The 20,083-nt window shown below is 40.9% G+C and overlaps 1 protein-coding gene across 2 annotated transcripts in view; it reads left to right on the top strand.

Annotated features, from left to right (window-relative positions):
* megf6 (multiple EGF like domains 6) overlaps positions 1-19,758 on the top strand; it is a 64,290-nt gene extending 44,532 nt beyond the window's left edge. The window contains exons 19-37 of one of the 2 annotated variants that reach the window (XM_051396825.1): positions 508-639; positions 861-989; positions 1,158-1,289; positions 1,613-1,741; positions 5,862-5,990; positions 6,788-6,916; positions 7,728-7,856; positions 8,044-8,172; positions 8,617-8,745; positions 8,845-8,973; positions 10,565-10,696; positions 10,989-11,117; positions 11,370-11,498; positions 12,504-12,632; positions 13,083-13,211; positions 13,426-13,554; positions 16,790-16,918; positions 17,047-17,175; positions 17,566-19,758. In XM_051396825.1, the coding sequence (XP_051252785.1) occupies positions 508-639; positions 861-989; positions 1,158-1,289; positions 1,613-1,741; positions 5,862-5,990; positions 6,788-6,916; positions 7,728-7,856; positions 8,044-8,172; positions 8,617-8,745; positions 8,845-8,973; positions 10,565-10,696; positions 10,989-11,117; positions 11,370-11,498; positions 12,504-12,632; positions 13,083-13,211; positions 13,426-13,554; positions 16,790-16,918; positions 17,047-17,175; positions 17,566-17,645 (2,411 nt within the window). In that variant the 3' untranslated portion in view covers positions 17,646-19,758. The remainder of the gene's footprint in view (positions 1-507; positions 640-860; positions 990-1,157; positions 1,290-1,612; positions 1,742-5,861; positions 5,991-6,787; positions 6,917-7,727; positions 7,857-8,043; positions 8,173-8,616; positions 8,746-8,844; positions 8,974-10,564; positions 10,697-10,988; positions 11,118-11,369; positions 11,499-12,503; positions 12,633-13,082; positions 13,212-13,425; positions 13,555-16,789; positions 16,919-17,046; positions 17,176-17,565) is intronic. The other variant, XM_051396826.1, reaches the window with a different exon arrangement.
* Positions 19,759-20,083: the final 325 nt, after the last annotated feature.

Genomic DNA, 20,083 nt, shown 5'->3' with positions numbered 1-20,083 from the left:
GGCTGAATAGATAAACAGAAAATTATTATTTCTTCTTTCTTAGCCCATTTATGCAATATTGCACAACACTGGCTTGTGTTTGTGTGCATGTGTTGCCGTGACTGTTGTGTTGTATCTGTCTCTGTTTTAATGTTTTAATCTTCCGTGTCATGAAGGTACATTTATTTTGGATGGTGTTCATGTTCCATTGATTTTTGGTATAGCCTAATGATGTTGTGGTACAAAATAGAAAATTGGATGACATGTGATACAGATTGAGGACCTGTTTGAACTCACTGACACTGTGAGCCTGCAGTATTATCTTTAGCCCAATGAACAACCAGGATGTTTGTGTTCTTTGGTGCCTCGCTAAACCAAACCAGTTAGAAAGCTGTCCTTTGCTTTGCAGCTTACTTGCCATTTAATGCATTTCTCCCCAAAATAAGCAGCTTTAGGGCTTTATAGAGAAATAACTGACATAAGTGGCTTACTGCTCACTTAATCTGAAAGATATGTGATGCTCCTCAGACTGCCCAGATGGATTCTGGGGGGTGAAGTGCCAGTCATATTGTCCAAACTGTGAGAACAGAGGCTCCTGCAACAAGCACACTGGCGTGTGTGACTGCAAACCAGGCCTCATGGGCAACCTCTGCCAAAATGGTGAGTTTTAATCCAATTAAGAGTCAAGAAACCATTTTAATGTGATGTTGTTTGACCTTTAATTCAAATCTGTACATCTCAAACAAAAACAGTTGAACAATTAAGTGAATGGAGATTTTGCAATTGCTATGATCTAATCTGAGATTTTTCAGTTCCCACTCTGTCAGTCAAAAAGAGTGGATTACTAAAGCATGATCCTATGAATGTCACCTTGTGTACAGAATGTCCCGCAGGTTTCCATGGACCAGGCTGTTTAATGCGCTGTACATGCCACCCTGATGCTACTTGTGACCCACAGACTGGACACTGTGTCTGCCCTCCTGGCAAAAGAGGGCATGACTGTGCAACATGTAAGAACTGTAATTATCCTTACAAAAATCATAATACTGTACTTCATTTCAGTTTAAGTTTAAAGAAATTACAGTGTTAGAGTGGCAGACGACAACATGACAGTAAAACAGTGAATGTATTAAAAGTTTGTGCTTAACTTTCACTCCAATATTTTCCGACCTCCGCAGCATGTGAATCTGGTTACTGGGGGCAACAGTGCCTCAGTAAATGCCAGTGCAAAGAGATGTCTGTGGGCTGTGACCCAGTCACTGGTCAGTGCATGTGTGAGGCTGGCTTCACTGGAGACCACTGTGAAAAGAGTAAGTTTGCTTCTTAAATATCATAGTTTCAAAAGATATATTTTAGTGAATGCTGCCACCTAGGGGCGATTGTCACTCATAACATCTTTTGCGCTCATATCCAAGACTGGAGGTAATTTCCTGGATATTTTGTAGCATATTATAGCGTGTGTTTTATTTCAGTGAGTTTTGCATTTTCTCCTACAGTTCTGGGATTTATCTTCAGGAACTAATTTAGTACCAAGCATTACACAGCAACAAGACAGTGTTTCCTAAAACTGAAATAGTTTTTGTTGTTTTGTTAAGTCACTCTTGGTCTGTCTCCCTCATATGTTCACTGTTAGAGTGTGTGAATGGCAGCTATGGGCAGGAATGCGCCCAGCAGTGCCAGTGTCAGAATGAAGCCCTCTGTGACCATGTGAGCGGAGCCTGCACATGCTCTCCTGGATATGCTGGCACGTACTGTGAAAAAAGTAAGAATTTCTTTTTTTTGATAAGTGGCTGTTTTGAGAGAAAAGTGATTTTTTCCCCCCGAACGTATCTGTTATTTTTGGAGTCATTTTAACTGAAATGTTATTAAATGGTTTTTGGAAATTTACAAGATTAATTTAAGGTCCACTTGGCAGTTGCGACTTGTAGGAAAACAAAGTTAATATTAATGTACACAAGGTTATATTTTAAAAGGCTTGTGCTCCTTTGACTAAAATGTGAAATTCAGTTTCCCTTCCTTCACTCTAAAAGCATAGGAATATAGTTATGCTTATTTTTTCTTAAAGCTGAGCACACAGGTAATCCAAGATAATCACTTACTAGTACAGAACCCTCCCTCCACCTGTCCTCCCGTCCACCACATACCTACTCAAACAATACACTCCAGCCTCTCAATTGTGAGGATTTGCTGCTTGTTTTGCCGTATGAGGAAGTAAACTGAATATCTTTGCGTTTGGAACATGCAGTCTATCATCAATCTACTCATCTATACTTATGTGAATAATTTTTTACTATTATCTGCCTTTTTTCAGACGAAATAATTACTCTATTAATCCAGAAAACAATGTGTCGTTCATTTATTTATTGATAATAAAATAATCATAATTAGTTGCATTTTATATTTAATATTATTAATAGTGAAATTGGATTGTTGACAACATTTCAATCCCTGAATTCAGTTACATTTGAAATTTTACAGTGAAAGATTTAAATACTATATTCGGAAGCACTTACATTTTATTCTCTGATTGTTTGTTAAACTATCCATGCTGACTTTGTTGAGCTATAAATGATGTGGGACAAATGTGATCGCCCACTTGTTTAAAAGCCTCCTCTCTGTTGTGAGACATTAGTAGTCTTCAACTGTTAATACACTAGAGGGCGCTGCAGGATATTCTTCTGAATTTCTCATCTCTTACACCGTTTCAGTGAATCATCACACAGATTCAATGAATCATCAGATTGTCCAAGTAATGTCATAAGCAAACCACTTTAAAACCACACAAATCCCAAGATATAATTTGTATTAGTCATTCTGGGATAGATGGACTGTAATTCATAGCCTGCAGAGTCTTTTCAAGCATCCTGCCATAGCAAACCCTTCATGTAACAAATATTCTTCTCATCATTGGGATATTTTTACTGAACTGAAAGACGTACCAACAGTCCAACAGTCTTAACAACGTAATAGATTTGTTCTTGATTATAGTCTTTTGACTTGAAGTGGCCCCGTGTTATTGCAAAGTGTAAGATTTAGTGTAAGTGTACTACCAGGCCCAGAAATTCATACCACCTCCATAGCACATGGAGCATTGTAAATCATGGCCATGTCACATTAGAACAGAGCTTCACATCCCCAGTCATAACAGTCTAATGGCCTCAGACACACACGTCACTCTGATTGGACGTTGCTGTGGAAATAGGGCTATCGGTCTGACCAGATTCTGTTTTCTGAAGGCCTTTTCTCCTCTAACAGAGGTGTCCAGTTTCTCAGTCTTCTGCTGGGCCTCTTCCTTCAGGAGAAATCAGGAAGAGGCCTGGGCTGTGAGAAGGACCAGATCTCTCCAGTTCATCTGTTCCACAGAATTAAAATGGAAAGAGATGACTTTCCTTCTGTGTTTGATTCTACGTGGGCGATGTTATTCATGGGAATAATTGCTTTCTACAAGACTCAAAAGCTTGTTACTATGGCAAATGCATAGTTTCATTGAGCATTCTTGTGGCCCTGAGGTTGATGCTAAACATTTCAGTGAAGTTTTGTCAGAGGAAACAAGCTATTGTGCTGACATGGGTCCCGCACACTAGACCACTTCTTCAATTAACGTGGATGGAGCTCTGTTTCTGGTCTGCAGCTTTGATGTTTGTATCAAAAATAGTTTGTTTGGTCGCAGTAAAAAGAACTGGCATCGAACATCCGCGTTATTGTCGAAGAAGCTGGATTGTTTTATTGTTGTTGTGTTGACCTCTTTCAGTGTATAGACCCTGAATGGCACCAGGAAGTTCTTTTCTATGTTCTCCCTATCCGCTCTATTTCTGTGGTCTGCTCTCCCCGGCTGTGTGGTCCCTGGACCTGCTTTATGGGCTGACAGCAGTGGCTCTTACACAACCAGGGATCTGGAAATAATCCTCCTGTCTTAAAGAGCTCATTTAGTCTAGAGATGGAGTCTTTCAGCGTTGGAACTTGTGTGTGTGTGTGTGTGTGTGTGTGTGTGTGTGTGTGTGTGTGTGTGTGTGGTGAACTGAATCCTCTGTGCCTACCTATAAACAAAGACACAGAGGGATGAGTCTTCACTTACAAACACATGCAGACACTGTGCTAATACCAGATGACAGATTGCTGCTCTGTGGTTTATATGGAAACCAGTCGCCCCCTGCTGGCATAAACGATCAATAAACTGAAGTGTCAGTATGTCCCCTGAAGATTTAACGTAGAGTGTGTGTGCTGCAGTAAACTGTCTGCTGCACTTGAAAAGGAAGCAAAGTGTTTAAACATGTTTAGGTGATTACTGAGTCTGGTATAAAGACCTCATTAAAAGGGAGCATCACTCATCTGAGATGTTTATTTTTTAACATCACAGATGCGTTGAGACACTTTCTCATTGGTAAATAAATGATATATTGAAGTAACATCCCCTAAACATTTTCCCGCAGGACAGAAAGATTGTTGCCATGGTGTCAGCCATTGCTATTATAATAATAAACAGCAGACAATAAACCAGTGATTTTTGCTACAGTACAACCACAGACCTAATGTACAGCTGGGTTAAAATGACAGCATCGTCAGTGGGTTGACTTTAATGGCATCGCAGCCTAACCACAACAGAGGCAAGCAAAGACGTCATGCTGTCAGCGTGGGAACACAGCGATGACCATGCCAGAAACTGCTGAGCAAAAAAGATACTTCTCCCAATTTGAGGCCTTGGGGCAGAAGAAGGAGGAGTGGACAGCATCATCAATTGGAGCAGGAGAAGGAGGGTATGATGCATAAACTGTAGGGAAACACCCTGAGTACTGTGGTATTTAGATATACATAAAACCACCAAGTTACACATTTCTCCTGCCCTCCCTATTTGTGGCTTCCTTTGGTAACACGGTCCGCTGCTTTTCTTATAGATAGAGGAGGTAGTACATAAAGGGAATGAAAAGCTGCTGGCTGCTGAGATAATTGGGACAGAATCTACCCAAACCCTCGCCAAGCTCAGTTTTTTTCAAATATTACTGCAACAGAAAACAGGAGAGGGTACTCGAAGAGAGACATATCTGCAAATGGCTGTCAATAACTAAAACCTTGGCTGCACAAAAATAAATAAAGACCAGAATGGAAGATTTATTTTTTTTTGTTTTGCAAAATACAGCCATGATGCTTGAGTTAGGATATGATCTCTTGACAAATTGAGCGATCAAAAATAGGCTGTGAATAAACAGAGTCATTCTTTCCTGCTCTGGTGAAGTTATGCTTACAGACAATATTTACATGCCAGTAGTGGAAAGGCTCATTCATCCCACTGCCTCTGGCTAGGTTCTTGGTGGATGGGAGGCACTATGTTTACCAAACTCTCTGAGTGTCAATTGACTATACACACACTTAAACAATCTCTCTGGCTCTCCTTGAGAATGGGAAACAGACTTACACTGGCATCTCCTTGCATCAGCAGCGATACTGTAGGTATGTGTGTGTTGGAGGGACACAGTAACCTGGCTTTGTTTTGCTGTGTATTGGTGAGGCCTGTGGACTCAGCAGGTGCTCTAATTACCAGCTCTATGTGCCCCCTCAAACCCCCAAAAAAGGGAACAGCCTCTGAGCCGCCGTCGACTTTGATGTGGCCCAGATCCACCACACATGTGGGACATGAGCTTGCTTAACGAACGCAGACCCTCTGCAAATGAACAGCCACAGCATGGTACTGCAATTTGATATTGGTATTTTCAGTAGGTGGTAAGACAGAGAGGGAAAGTAGGAGGAGGAGAAGAGAGTGAGAGATGGGGAAGGGAAGAGAAAGAACTAAAAAAGAAGAAGAAGAAGTTGGCATCTAACCCTTTTCCTCTTCTTTTTTTATGAAGCTGCCAGTTCTAACCAGTCGGATGTTTTATCTTGGCCCACAGTGTGCCCGGACGGCTTTTACGGTCTTGACTGTGGCCAGATGTGCGAGTGCAGGAACGGTGCCCGCTGCCACCACATCACAGGAGCCTGCCTATGCACCGCCGGCTGGGCAGGACCACACTGCATTCTGGGTAATGGAAGCCACATCATTAAAACGGGGTGTGAGGGAGGCCCTCACTGCAGCCCATCACGACATCCTCTCCTTAAACACAACTACGATGTGTTTGTGAACAATTATCTCTATAATGAGACATTGCCAATGACTTTTTTTAGGGATGGGTAAGGGTGGAGAAAGGAGGGAGGACAAGACTGCCCTCGAGCATACATGGTTTAATTGAGGTCTATTCTGGATAAATGCACCCACGTGTTTATAGCGATCAACATTAGGAGAGGGAGAACATAACTCGGAAGACTCTTTAGTAGCAAACCAATCAGTGTTCTCATGCTAAAGTTTCTTGAGGATTTCATGCCGTTGTTTTAATGGATCCAGTGAAATGCCCACTAAAGTTCTTAGTCTGTCATTCTGTAGGCTTATTCAAGACTTTCCTCTTGCCACAGCCATTTTGTGGTCCTAACTACCAGAGCCAGAGTCAGCAGAAAGCCACTAGCATGACTTAATGATGCATCTCTATCATTAGCGCATTTTCCTCCTTCTTAGACTCCAAATGTCATCTTGGACTTTGATCATTAAGGAGAAGTTTACAATCTGTGTGCTGAAAACCATAATGTCTCAAAATGTCCTTTAGCCCTCTAGTCTCATACATTTGCTGCAAATACAGCTGCAGTTGCATTTAAGTTAATTTTGTGTGTGTATTATGTTATCCTGTGTGTGTGTGTGTGTGTGTGTGTGTGTGTGTGTGTGTGTGTGTGTGTGTGTGTGTGTGTGTGTGTGTGTGTGTGTGTGTGTGTGTGTTGTGTGTGTGGGTAGGATGCCCAGAGGGTCATTTTGGGGAGCAGTGCAGTGAGACCTGTGAGTGTCAGAACGGAGCCAGGTGTGACCACGTCACCGGGCGATGCAGCTGTGCGGCCGGGTGGACTGGAGTCCGCTGCCAACTGCGTGAGTAGCTCATCACTCAGCATGACAAACCCTATCAAACCGTTTCTTGCTTTTTACTTAAGAGACAATAGCAGTGGGTTTTAGCTCATTTAATACAAATTACTTAGACTTTACATCCCAGCTATCCATTTTACAAACTATGCTGTTTTGTCTTGGAAATGGTGGAGTGGATGTATCTTGTCTGCTGTTAAAGGAACAGTGTGTAACATTTAGGAGGATCTGTTGGCAGAAATGGGAGAAATATTCATACGTTTGTTTTCATTAGTGTATAATCACCCAGAATATCTAAATTGTTATGTTTTTGTTACACATGCGAAAAACCTAAACACATAAATGGGTATAAAAATGCATTGATATAAAAATATGCACAAAAAATTGCAAATACACACACCTCAGGAATCAACATTTTAATGAGAATTGCAGCTAGAGGTTTACTTACATTTGTTTCTCAATGAAAAGATCAAATATTAAATATACATGAAGTTGACAGTGTGTGGGGGCAGCTTTCACCTGTTTTAAGAGCAGTCAGGTGTGCTAACCCATACCCTGACACTTAATGGTAGTAAGTGATTAATAGTCATGATCAGATGGACGTAGTGCATACTGCTGGATGGATTCTAATCAACATTATATAATAATCAATGTCACATTGATAGATATAATCTTAGTATTTTCGTCACTGCTAGCCTTTTGTATAATCTTAAAACCCATTCAGATAATTAACTCTCTCTACTGTACTATGTTGTTGTGTGTGTGTGTGTGTGTGTGTGTGTGTGTGTGTGTGTGTGTGTGTGTGTGTGCGTGAGTTCAGCCTGTCCTGCAGGACAATATGGGGAACACTGTTCTATCCAGTGTCTGTGTCAGAACGGAGGCTCTTGTGATAGTGGGACTGGTCAGTGCTCTTGCCCGCCCGGGTGGACTGGAGCTGCCTGTGAGTTAGGTGAGTCATGAAGTACCATGTGTTACATTGAAAGGGTGACACATGTGACTCTTAAATGTACTTTTCTTGATTTAACATTTTGCCCACCTGTCCCTGCCTTCCCAACTCAATGTCTGAGGAAAACCCTTCTGTATTAATGAGGTGAATAATTTCTTGAATGTACCGTTCATCTTTCCTTCCCTTCAAGAGTGTGAGAGAGGACGTTTTGGAGAGAACTGCACCCAGTCCTGCAGCTGCACGAATGGCGGGAGATGTGACCGAGTGTCAGGGACATGTGTGTGTCTGCCTGGTTGGATAGGAGAGCTCTGTCAGTCAGGTAACTTCCTAAGCATCACATCAGCACTGTTGCATGGCAGCATGTTAGTTCTTATTTAGCATTTTAGTTCAGACATATTATCTGTAATCTGTTTTTCACCTGTCCCAGTGAAATATATATATATATATATATATATATATATATATATATATATATATATATACAGCCACTCTGACATCCAGCTGTGCTCTCTCTAGTGCCTGATTTTGCATCTTGAAAAAACATTTGTCTCACCGCTTTGTGCTGCATTTGCAAACACTTCAAACAGCAGCAAAAAAGAAGTGAAGGTTTACTTACTTCTGGAATGATAAAACTTACTGTGTCAAAACAATTTGTACAATTAGGCTAGAGTAAATAAGCACTGAAAAAGGGAACATTTTAAAAAGGTTTTGTTCTCAGACTAATGTTGTATGCTGTACGCAAACGTTTGTGTTTTGTCTGAAGCCTGTTCTAAGGGATTCTTTGGAGAGGGCTGTGAGCGGAGTTGTGACTGTGTCCATAATGCGAGTTGCCACCATGTGACGGGCCGCTGTGAGTGTATGCCAGGCTGGAGGGGAGCCAGGTGCGACAAACGTGAGTGTGTAATAGGACCGTGGAAATTGCAACGGAATGAAACTGGCAATAGAGGACCTTTTGAACATGAGAGTAAAGTGACTATGCATGTGTACGCAGCCTGCCTTCCGGGGTCCTACGGTCCTTCCTGTGCCCAGCGGTGTCAGTGCCAGGCTGGGGTGTCCTGTCACCATGAGACGGGGAGTTGCGGCTGCCCAGCTGGACTCGCAGGACCTGGCTGCGAGAAACGTAAGAATGAAAAGAAAGACTATCTTGGAAAAATAAAACTTTACTGCACAAATATAAAGATTTTCCCTCATGAGGTTTGTGTTTTAACAGTTAGGTAATAACTAAATGTTGGAAATGTAGATGCCCCTTATGAATAACTGGTTATTGGCACTTGGCTAATATCACTGTTGCACAAAGCATTAAAAACCATTTGGCTAACATATGTGCCTTGTTGATAGAAACACTGTCACCCCCCAAAAGGCATCATGGGAGTGAAGTGATCTCCAAGAATCATTCTGTTAATACTGATTAAAATTTCTTTTTTTCTTGTCCTCCAGGGAAAGATTACCATTTATTCCATTCCAGGAAATGCACTCTACACCGGCACTAAACCCTCACTGTCACAGGACTTTATGCTAATGTTTCATTATTTAGACCCTTTAGGACTGTATATGAGCAGCTTCTCTACTCAGCCCTTCACCACTCCTTCTACACCCCCCTCTCACCACCTCAGCTCCCTTCCTCTCCTCACACACTCCCCAGACATCTGATAAATGTTACACACCAGTTGCCAAGTAAAACAGAAGGCATTGTTTTTGTCTCCTCGGCGGCGGATAAGGGCCTTTGGAAGGCAGACATGCATAATGACAGCGCCGTAATTGCCTCTTTAGTCTGGAGTCTTTTCTTATCTGTCCCCCACGCTGCCTGCTGCTGCCTGACTGAGAGTGCTGCGGTCTCACCCGAAAACATGTTCGGTTCACAGATTCATCTTGTTCGCTATGACTGATTGTCTGTGGACTCCATTCATTATTGTGATGAGCGTATACGTATGTATGCAGAGAGGGTGTGTGAAAGAATGCCCCTCTGCGTCCATCTGGGTTTGGGCACCAGGGAAAGTTGTTGGGAGTTTTGGTTTGGTTGCCAGTCAATGCTGAATGTCCCTGTATGTTCACAGAATAATCTGATGAAGTAAAAGGGAAAGGGCATTTGTCTTTGTTCCCACCAACTACTGCAAACGTTGCTTGTTTAAGGCCCAATCTGTTGTCTTAATTTCATCACAACTACACATAACTGTACAATGTAATGGCTTAATGTCATGTTGGAGTTGTTATGAGCATTCATTCGCTGATTTTTGGTGTGCGATAATGTATTGCAGATACAGACAAAATCTGACAGCTGTATTTTAAGTGCATTATGAAGCTTGAGTTTCTTTTAATTTTACCAATGTAACACCTGTATCCAGAAACACTGATTGCCTATATTGGTTTAAATTCTAAAACCTTAAACAGCTCAGCACACGGCATCTGAGCTGTACAGACGAGCATAGCATTTGATTTTGTTTTGGGGCATTTTCTACGTTCATTAGACAGCAACAGTGAAGAGGCAGACAGAAAATGGGGTAGAGAGCAAGGTATGACATGCTAGGTTGCCAGCTGGAATTAAACTGGTGATGATTGCAACCATGTGGCATGCACTGTAACCATTCAGCTACAGAGGTGCTCTTCTCTTCTTCTATTTTAATTAGGAAAATGATTTCACATATCATAGCATTGTTATGCATTTTACTATGCCAATTGAAGGCTGATCTATGTTTCTGGATGTATCATCTTAGCTTGTCCTGCTGGCATGTTCGGACAAAACTGCAGCCAGCTGTGCCAATGTTCAGGAGACCAAGAGCAGTGCCACCCGGTGACGGGGAAATGCAGCTGCTTACCTGGTTACTACGGGTTACGCTGTGAGCTACGTAAGTATACTGTTGATTTTTCCGTGTGGACTAATACAAGACGTACTAATATGCCTTTAGTTAAAGTTGGGTTGCACATTGAAGTCAAAGATTAAGATATTATTCATAAATAAAAGTCCACTCAGGACTTTATTGCATTTTTGTTCACCTGTTCTATTTACAAAGCAAAACTAATAGTTCTGCTAATCTGTCCACTGTATCCTGCAAGTAAAATAACCTAAAACAACGACAACGGCCTTTGCCCTCCTTTTTTATATTCTCTTTTCTTCCCGTTGCTATGGTTTGTCTCCAGGATGTCGATCAGGAACCTTTGGGCCAAACTGTAAGTCTAGATGCAGCTGCATCAACGGTGGTCGCTGTGACTTCAGGACTGGGGCTTGTTACTGTCCTACTGGTTATATTGGAGCTGATTGCAGCTCAAGTAAGTCAGGAAACTTTGCACCTGTTTGTACTCCAGAATGAAAAAGAGTCTTGTCTTTCTGCACCCCTTTATTATCATTATTTGGAGTTACTGTTTCAGTGAAGCTGGTTTTTGCAGCCTCGTTGTTGTATTGGAAAATTCAGGTCAACCATGACTGAGGCAACCCACAAGGCCTATGAAATGAAGATATTTATCTTCATAACTTCTTGTACTTTTATTTTTGTGTGAATGAACACATGTTTATTTCCACAGGTTGTCCAAATGGCTACTACGGGAAGGACTGTGCTAAGCTGTGCTCCTGTGGGGAAGGAGGTCAGTGCCACCCAGCAACCGGGAGGTGTATCTGTGCCCCTGGTAGGATGGGACAGTCCTGCCAACAAGGTAACGCCAAACTGATGTCTTTAATTGTTTATTGTAGCCCATGTTGGGAAGCTATGACATACCAGGATGCTATGCCAATGTTAATAATTTTAGAGTTAAAGTAAAAAAATATTGTTATTAATAATTGTAGTTTGGTTTAAAGTATTGTGGAGTTTACAGCTGCCATACAGTAAATATTATGCACACTAGCACTGTGTAAATGTACTAAATTACAAGTTAAACTCTGAGCAAAACGATATCACACTTATCAAACATGGTTTGTATCTAGCCTTTTATCTTTTATCCTTCTCTAGAGTATACAAAGAGTCACCACTGAGGCTGACATGCATCAGTGGCAACCACTAGCCCTAATGAGTTCTTCAGAAATAGGTCTTAACTAGAAAGTGAGAAATAAGCACTAAAATGAGGGAGTGTTTTTCAACATTTTTCATTGTATATTTAAGTAACAAATTCTCCATTTCCTCAGTTTGAGGCCTCAGATGATCACAGGGCTGTTTTCCCGGCAAACAGAGGCAGAGTCGGGTTTTCCTAATCTCTCCCTTTATCAGCAATTCAGCTGGATTGCAAGCGGGGATTTCCATCACTGCCTGTGCTAAATGTTCTCTTCTTTAGCCTCCTGCATGTACTTGGACATACCACCTCTTAAGTTCCTCTTGTTGAATGTTTACAGAAACCTATAAGTAGCTCGTTCTCTGTGTTCCGTGTCGCTGGAATTGGCAAGGAAGCAAATAAATAAACAGGAAAATCAAAGACGGCTTGCTTATTGTTTTCCCAACCTAAATTACCCAGAGAAACATGATTATTCTTTTATATCAGTGCCAAATTAGACTACTTTGCCATCTCTTTAATGAACTGTTGCTTAAATAAACATGAATGTGGTTAGTGCAATCTTGTATGTGTGTGTGTGTGTGTGTGAAAGAGATAGATAGACAGAGCACACGATGTGCACGACCGTTTGGCCTATAGTTCTTGTCTTGTCCTGATGTTCTCTGAATGTTTCTCCAGCGTGTCCTAGGGGGCGCTACGGCCTGCAGTGCAGAAACACTTGCGACTGTCAGAATGGGGGTCTGTGCGATCCTGTCCACGGGACTTGCAAATGTGGACTAGGCTGGACTGGACCCCACTGTGACACAGGTACAGCTTCACAGGCAATAGACACAACAGATAACAATCACACTGAACACAACGGTACACCAGTCATGGGAAATCAAACAACAAACAACAAAACTGAATTCAATGCAGTTGTTTACTTCCTGGTTTACTATCAGATGGTGCACTTTAATTGAGCTTTTCTTTTAAGGAAATGTCTCCAGATTCACTTATTTCTGTTTTTTAAAGGTAACAAATGGTTAAGATAAGCAATCAAGCAACATGAGCATCCATTATAGTAGAGTTTGTGTTGTTCATAGTGTGTCAGCTTTATCAGAAGTTGCCATATCATTTTGCTTGTCATCCCAGTTTCTTTATAAATACAGTTTCAATTGAAAATGTACAACTTTGTGTGTGTGTCTTTTGTGTGTGTGTGTGTGTGTGTGTGTGTGTGTGTGTGTGTGTGTGTGTGTGTGTGTGTGTGTGTGTGTGCAGCCTGTTCACAGGGAAATTATGGGCTTGATTGTGCACAAGACTGTTCATGCCTCAACAACGGGACCTGCGACCGTTTTATCGGCACCTGCAGCTGTACTGCTGGATACTATGGCCCCTCCTGTCAACACGGTATGCAAACACTCATTTGTAATAGAAACAGAAACTTGGTGATGACGTTACCAGACTGTGACCTCTTTAACAGTAATGTAAAACTCTCCTAGTGAAGTAGGTGACAGTCTGTGACTTGAATGAACCTTGATAGAACATGATTATGTGACCAATTCTAACCACATCCTGAAACAAGTAACCTCAGTCTAAATTCAGTGTCTTGTGTGTCTCCCAGGATGCCCATCTGGATTCTTTGGAGTCAACTGCGCCCATACATGTGACTGTAAAGTAGGGCAGACATGTGACCATGTGACAGGTCAATGTGTGTGTCCACCAGGCTACTATGGTCCACAATGCCAAAGACGTGAGTATATATCGCTATCTAAAGGTTAATTATCAACTGAAATCCATAAAACTACATGTTAACATTTTGGTTGGGTTGCAAAAAGGGCAAAAATCATCAAATTTGAAATCAAAAAGACAAAAGATTTAATGAACCAAATTTTATAGATCCTTTTAAAGAGAATACAAATATCTTCTTTCAAGCATTTTATAGGTTTTAGAGATTCTTACAGTTAAGCAGCAGCATGAAGACAGAAACACTATTAAGCATAGTGAGTCTTAAGTTAGTGCACATTAATACACAGCCACCTGCGATGCCCAGCTGCAGTGGGACATGGGCAGATATGAGCATACATGAATAAGAGATAAAAAGTTGGTGTGTATGAATGTGTTCTGGCAGGCAGACAGACAGGCTAGTAGGTAGGTGGGCAGGGAAGCAGGCTGGTTATTTGATGAGAGACAGGTGTTTCCAGACTGCTTAATGCATTCCTGTTACATCCCTGCGCCCTCCTGCCTGCTCGTGGGGCTCTCTGCCGCAGTGTGAGCGCCTAAATGGCCACTTCGGTCCCAGCAGGAGATATGACTGAGCATTGCAGAGCAGCTGTAAGGCAGCCAGAGGCTCCAGAGATAGACCTGGCTCTATCTGTGTGTCTGCGTGAGAAAAATGCTCTTTTCTTAACACTAAATGCACTTGTGAATTATATATTATATAATCTGTGTTTCACCTTTTAACATGTAGGTAGAGCAACACATATCCAAAAAACGGCACTTGCTTTTAAGATACCGTTACCTGGGGTACATCCATGTTTTTTCATAACTTTAATATTTCTAGTTTGTGAAGTGGATGGTTGTATCAAAATGTTTTACTGCAAAATTTGTTTATTTGACTGATATTTGGATCCTTCCCAAAACTGAAAATGGTGAACATTTACAGTGTCTGCCTTATTACATTATCTCTGTAAATAAATATCAGAATGTTACCAAACTGGGACTGGGTGTACATATCTGTGGCTTATTTATATTTTTGTATATTTAAAGTGTAAATACTATAATTACTAATTAGATTTATTTTTAGATTAAAACACAGGATGATCTGTTGCTCTGATCTTGTTAATGGGTGCAGCACACATTTAACTTTTGACCTTATGTCTACTTCCTGTTAGCCAGAGCACATGCATTTGGTGGTTGACCAAATGGCACCAAATCTGACTCCTGAAAGTTATCCCTATCTATGGCACTGACTTATTAGTCGAGGTGACTAAGGCTGTAACAGGCAGCATGAGTTTGTGATCTCAGAATCTGAGGTTGATATGTGCACTTTCTGCTTGAGTGCAAGCGCTGTCCGTGGCATAATTGTATGAACTTTTATTCAGAGATGTGTTTGCGTAGGCAGACTTACATCCATCCCTCGAGCTGAATATCTGGTTCTGAGTACATGCAGGTGGGTGCCAGTAAATACCTAAACTCATCCAGACTGGTAAACTGATCCCCTTTATCGTTCTTCTTCTAGCAAAATGAGTGTGTGATGCCTGGCTGCAGGCAATGAGTCCTCAAGACTTGTTGTTAAGTGACTTGCAGCCCCTCCAAGTGCTTCTGAAGTTGTGTGAAAGCATTTTTTTTTTCTTATTTTGAATAACTGCTCGTAATATCACAGCTTGTCAGTGCATGGCAAGCTTGCTTCTCTTTGCCTGTATGACCTTTGTGCATTCGGACCAAAACTGAGCCAAACATGCCACAACTTGCATAAAAGAAAAGCAATACAAGCACCATGACACAACTCAGTGTCATCCCATTTATTTCTGTCTTTTCACTGCCATGGGGAGAAATCAATTGCCTTGGTTTTTATAAGAGGTACTTGACAGTCTTTTTACTTTTGCCTGCAATTGCATAACCAGCTCAGGTACACGTAGACTCGCTGAGGAACAGACGATCCAGAAGAAACCAGAAGAAACCAAAGGATGGCATGGAGAGCCTGGCTGATTAGATGAGTAATCAAGAAGAGGTTGACATCAAAACAGTGCTACATGCTGTCCACCTCACCAAGACATCATCATTGAGTGATGACACTGACATGCTTGTATTATGCAAGTTGCAGCATGTTTGGCTCAGTTTCAGTCCTAATGCACATATGTCATACAGACAAAGAGAGGTTTGTTCCAATCAATACAACACAATCAATACAATCTGTGAAAGATGATGGAAGGAGACAGTCATCAAACCAATCATGTATGAAAAGGCTGAAGAAGTGCAAGATCTAACACATCTGTACTGCAAAGAGAAACAATGCAGAACAGAACAACAGAAAAAATGTCCTTGTTTTTGCAGCTGGATTGCCATACATTGAATTCTGTACCTCTAACTTTCTAGACTGCCCTAACAGAATTGTGGATGACAGCATGGTTGCATGGTATTTTCATCACTGAAATGATGGTCTTTTCATAAAACTGGGTAGAAACACAAATATTTTAAAAATTGGCTCTATGTGATCAAAGGAAAAAAAGATGCTGTGGTATTCCCTTTTGCACAGAAGGAAAAAAGCGCACAACAACCAGAATACAATGCGACGCACCTGAACAATAACCACTCAATATCAGCCTGTAGTGAAAAAAAATTTGACATTTAATTATTCCATCATTAAAGCCGAAAAGAGGAACAACATCAGTGTACAGTGCAAGTTCTGCCTTCCAGCTGTGAAAATGATCAGAATTTTCTTTATGAAAAGCAAGTTTTTCTTTAAAAATACGCTGAGCAGTGGACAGGATTTTGATGCTAAAAATCATTCTTCTTCTATGGTTATATTGTTCTGTTGTCTTATGGAATACACTTGGTAAAAGTCATCTTATTGATATTTTTCTTTTCTCTTGTCTCTCAAGCAATTGGTGTTGAGAAATCCAAAACGAAACAGAAAGTAGTCAAGTTACATTACTTTAATATTGTAATACTTGGATTCAAATTATAAAGTAACCCTCCCAACCCTTATTAAATGTATAGTTTTTGTCTTGGTTTGTGTACTGTGAACCAGACATTTACACAAACTTTTGTATTTACATTACCCATGGTGTTGGATTTTTTATTTACTACTCAATTTCCGCCTATAATTAATATGAGTTTAAGTGTATACATTTTTAGTCAAATATTTTTATACAACCATCCATTCAAAAGCTAGACATTTTTTTGTTCTACCTCACAGACAACGAATGTGCTCATAACTGCAGCAATACAACTAAATGTGTGTATCTGTGTTTTTTCATTTTAAGGGTGTGAAGCTGGCAGGTTTGGATTGAACTGTGGACAATCATGTGACTGTGCTGGTGAGGCCCCATGTGACCCATCAACTGGACAGTGCCAATGTCCCCCAGGAAAGACAGGACATAGGTGTGACAAAGGTAGACATCACCTTGGGGAAACTACACTTTTATTAACAGGACTAACACAAATCAAAAATAGTTAAAATGAAAAAAAGATGGATGTTTTAAATTTCTCCCTCCCTTCCACTCCATCTTTTCTGTGTCAGACTGTGGGGGAGAACGTTTTGGCCCTGGATGCTCCCTGCTGTGCCAGTGTTCCCACAGGTCCCGCTGTGATGGGCTGAATGGGAGATGCCTGTGCCCGCTCACCTGGCTGGGCCCCACCTGTAGTGAAGGTAAACCTAATCTCCTATTGAGACACACACACACACACACACACACACACACACACACACACACACACACACACACACACACACAAGGTCACAGGCTGTAAAGCTGAACCAGCTTTAGTGAAATACTGTGTCATGAAGTGTGAGAGGCTGAGCCCCATCACTCTGTGTGTCACCCTGTCTCCCTCAATAGCTGCTCCTGTCTCCTGACAGTTATTTTAATCTGCACCCAGCATGGAGCCGGGCTTGAGGCTGTCTTTGTTTTACCTCCTCAAAGCCGAGCACACGGGAGACTACGTACCAGTTACTTCTCCTCCAAAAAAACGGCACATTTGCTTTTGATTTTCAAATAGTGCTGATGTCTTCTGGCTTTTTTTTCTTTTCTCTTTTCAGAAGTGCTACACCAAACCCCAGGACCATTGAACTTTTCTGTGTCCCAGAGAAAGAGGAGAGCAGGCAGCAAAGCCACATAACCCAAGCAGAGGTGCAGACTCCTGACTGGATGTTCAGACACAGGGCTTGGCTCCGTGAGGCATTACTCAGATCATCTCAGTAAAGGTGATGTTTGTAATGCTGTGTTTTTGTGAAACTGGTACTCAGCTGTCAAAAACTGGCACTCCATCTCTGAGCCCGGAGCTGACAATTATCACCCAGTGGACCTGGCATGTGAGGGGCCTTCAAAGGACCATAAATTCTAAACCTTTACCCCAGAATTTCTAGGGTTACACAGACTTCTTAGCAATACACACAAATATCTGCGTCACATTGTGATGTTTGTAATTGTTGATGTTTGTGATTGTTGAAAGCATTCATTAAGCATTAATTTATTGAACTGGTAAGGGTTCAGTTTCTTTCTTAAGAGCATTTGGACAAGATGTGACTAAATCTGAGACTTTCTTGTCACTGGAGAACCTTTACAGCTGCTACCAACATTTCATTTCTTTCTATGTTTATCCACAAAAAAACTTGATGGTTAGCATAACAGAATGCCAAGCATATTTCTGGTGGACATTAAATTCCTCTAAAACAGATTTAGAAATATATGAGTGACTTATGTGCTTATTCTGAAAAGGTCCATACAGGGACTGCAGGCATGAGGGCCACAGAAATATGGTTCAGTAGAAGAGCCATAAATGGTAAATCAGGAGATGTTTCATAATAAAATTTGTATATAATATATAATACTCTGCTTAAAATGATCATTTATGTCTGATATGTTTTTTTTCCCACAAAAAGTTGTGTCATACCCCTTCTCCAGAAATCCAGAATCTATCAACAAAGATGCTTAATTTCAAAACTAGTCACAAGATGTCTCATACTTCACTGGAAAGTGTATCTGTGCTGGAGGTTTCATGTTTCAACAACACACACAGTTGCATACTGGAGCATGGTTGCCTTTAGTTGTAATGTTATAAAATTCTGCTTGTATATGTGTTAAACTCGAAAACGTTCCCCCTTCACCAGATGAAAGTGACAACATCCTTCTTGTGTCAAACTCTGCACATACATCATTCTACACAGTGACACACATCCAACTGAGACAACAAGAAGCAAAACACATTTTGGAGTTGAGGGTGACTGACGTATAAAGAAGCATACTAAATCTGTGATTTTTAAAAAATATATTTTGCTGAAAATATCCTGTAACCACATACACATATTTTAGGTTTAAAATGCAGTTGTGTTATAGTAAATGAAGCACACACCACTGAAACAGTGTTCAGTTCCATCACAGTAACCCACAAAACACTGAAATGGCTCCCTGTCATATTACTCATGTGTGTTTATTCCCTTGCTTATAATTTTACATTTTTACATTTACCCTGTATTCTTTGTGAAACTGCATCATTTCCCAAAACGAATGCAACTCAGATCATTGGTGCAATGAGCATTCAGCAATGGGACTCATATTCACCTTAATTTATTTTATTTCCCATACACCTACTTTTTACAAAGGTCTGTGAAGACATTGTCTATCCATAAGTTATTCCAACATGGCTCATGGAATCTGAATCTGACACGAACAAGCTTCATTTACCACAATATGAACACTCTCCAATTATTGGCATCGTGATCATGGGTTTTCTTATGGCAGCGCGGTGTGCGGTCGCGAAATACTGCAGGTAAAACTTGCTCGCATTGCACTTCTTTCAGATCTGTGTTTATTGAGTCAGCAGCTGAAACAGACTTTAGGAGTCTTATAGAAATTGAAAAAAAGAATGACTTTTTTTCTGCAGCACCTGTACACATTTTTATGATCGTATAATATAAGAAGATAAGATTACAAATCCCATATATCACCACTGCTATTATTTACCGTACATGTGCATTTCATTTAAATGTTGTTGTTATTTGCAAAAACTGTTTTTGTATTATATCTCAGGTCAGTGCCACTCATATCAGTCATAACCCACTGTGCTCATCATCTATGACAGTGGTGCTACATACGTTTTGTTTGTATAAAATCGAAAAACTCTACTGTTCTCTTTTCCATTATTTTGCCCATGTGTCTTTATCATCTGTGGTTGTGTTATAACAAAAACAAAACAAAAAAACAATCCAAAAAAATAAATAACAACAAAAACATCTGTGGACACCTGCTTTTAACCATTCATTTGTTGAATTGTGTGCTTTGAATGCAGTGTTGCATAGTATTGATTTCTGTGGGAGGGAGCAGTAAGGTATGGAGGTAGAGAAGGGGGAGAGAGGTTCCAGCTGTCATAAAGAGCTATGGGATCCTGTGTGTGTGGATATGTCAGTGTGTGTTTTTGTGCTAGGCTACTACCAGGCTTCTCTCATCAGCCGGAGAAGGGTCAAGCGTTAAGGCCATGCCTGCCTCTCTGACAGTAGTCCAAAGTGAGTGGGGGTGTTGGAGGCACCTGAGCAGGTTCCACTGGTGGTGTAAGGTGTG

This window comes from Dicentrarchus labrax, unplaced genomic scaffold, assembly GCF_905237075.1.
Source record: "Dicentrarchus labrax unplaced genomic scaffold, dlabrax2021, whole genome shotgun sequence".
Lineage (NCBI taxonomy): Eukaryota > Metazoa > Chordata > Actinopteri > Moronidae > Dicentrarchus > Dicentrarchus labrax.
This window is presented reverse-complemented; position numbering and strand designations above follow the sequence as displayed.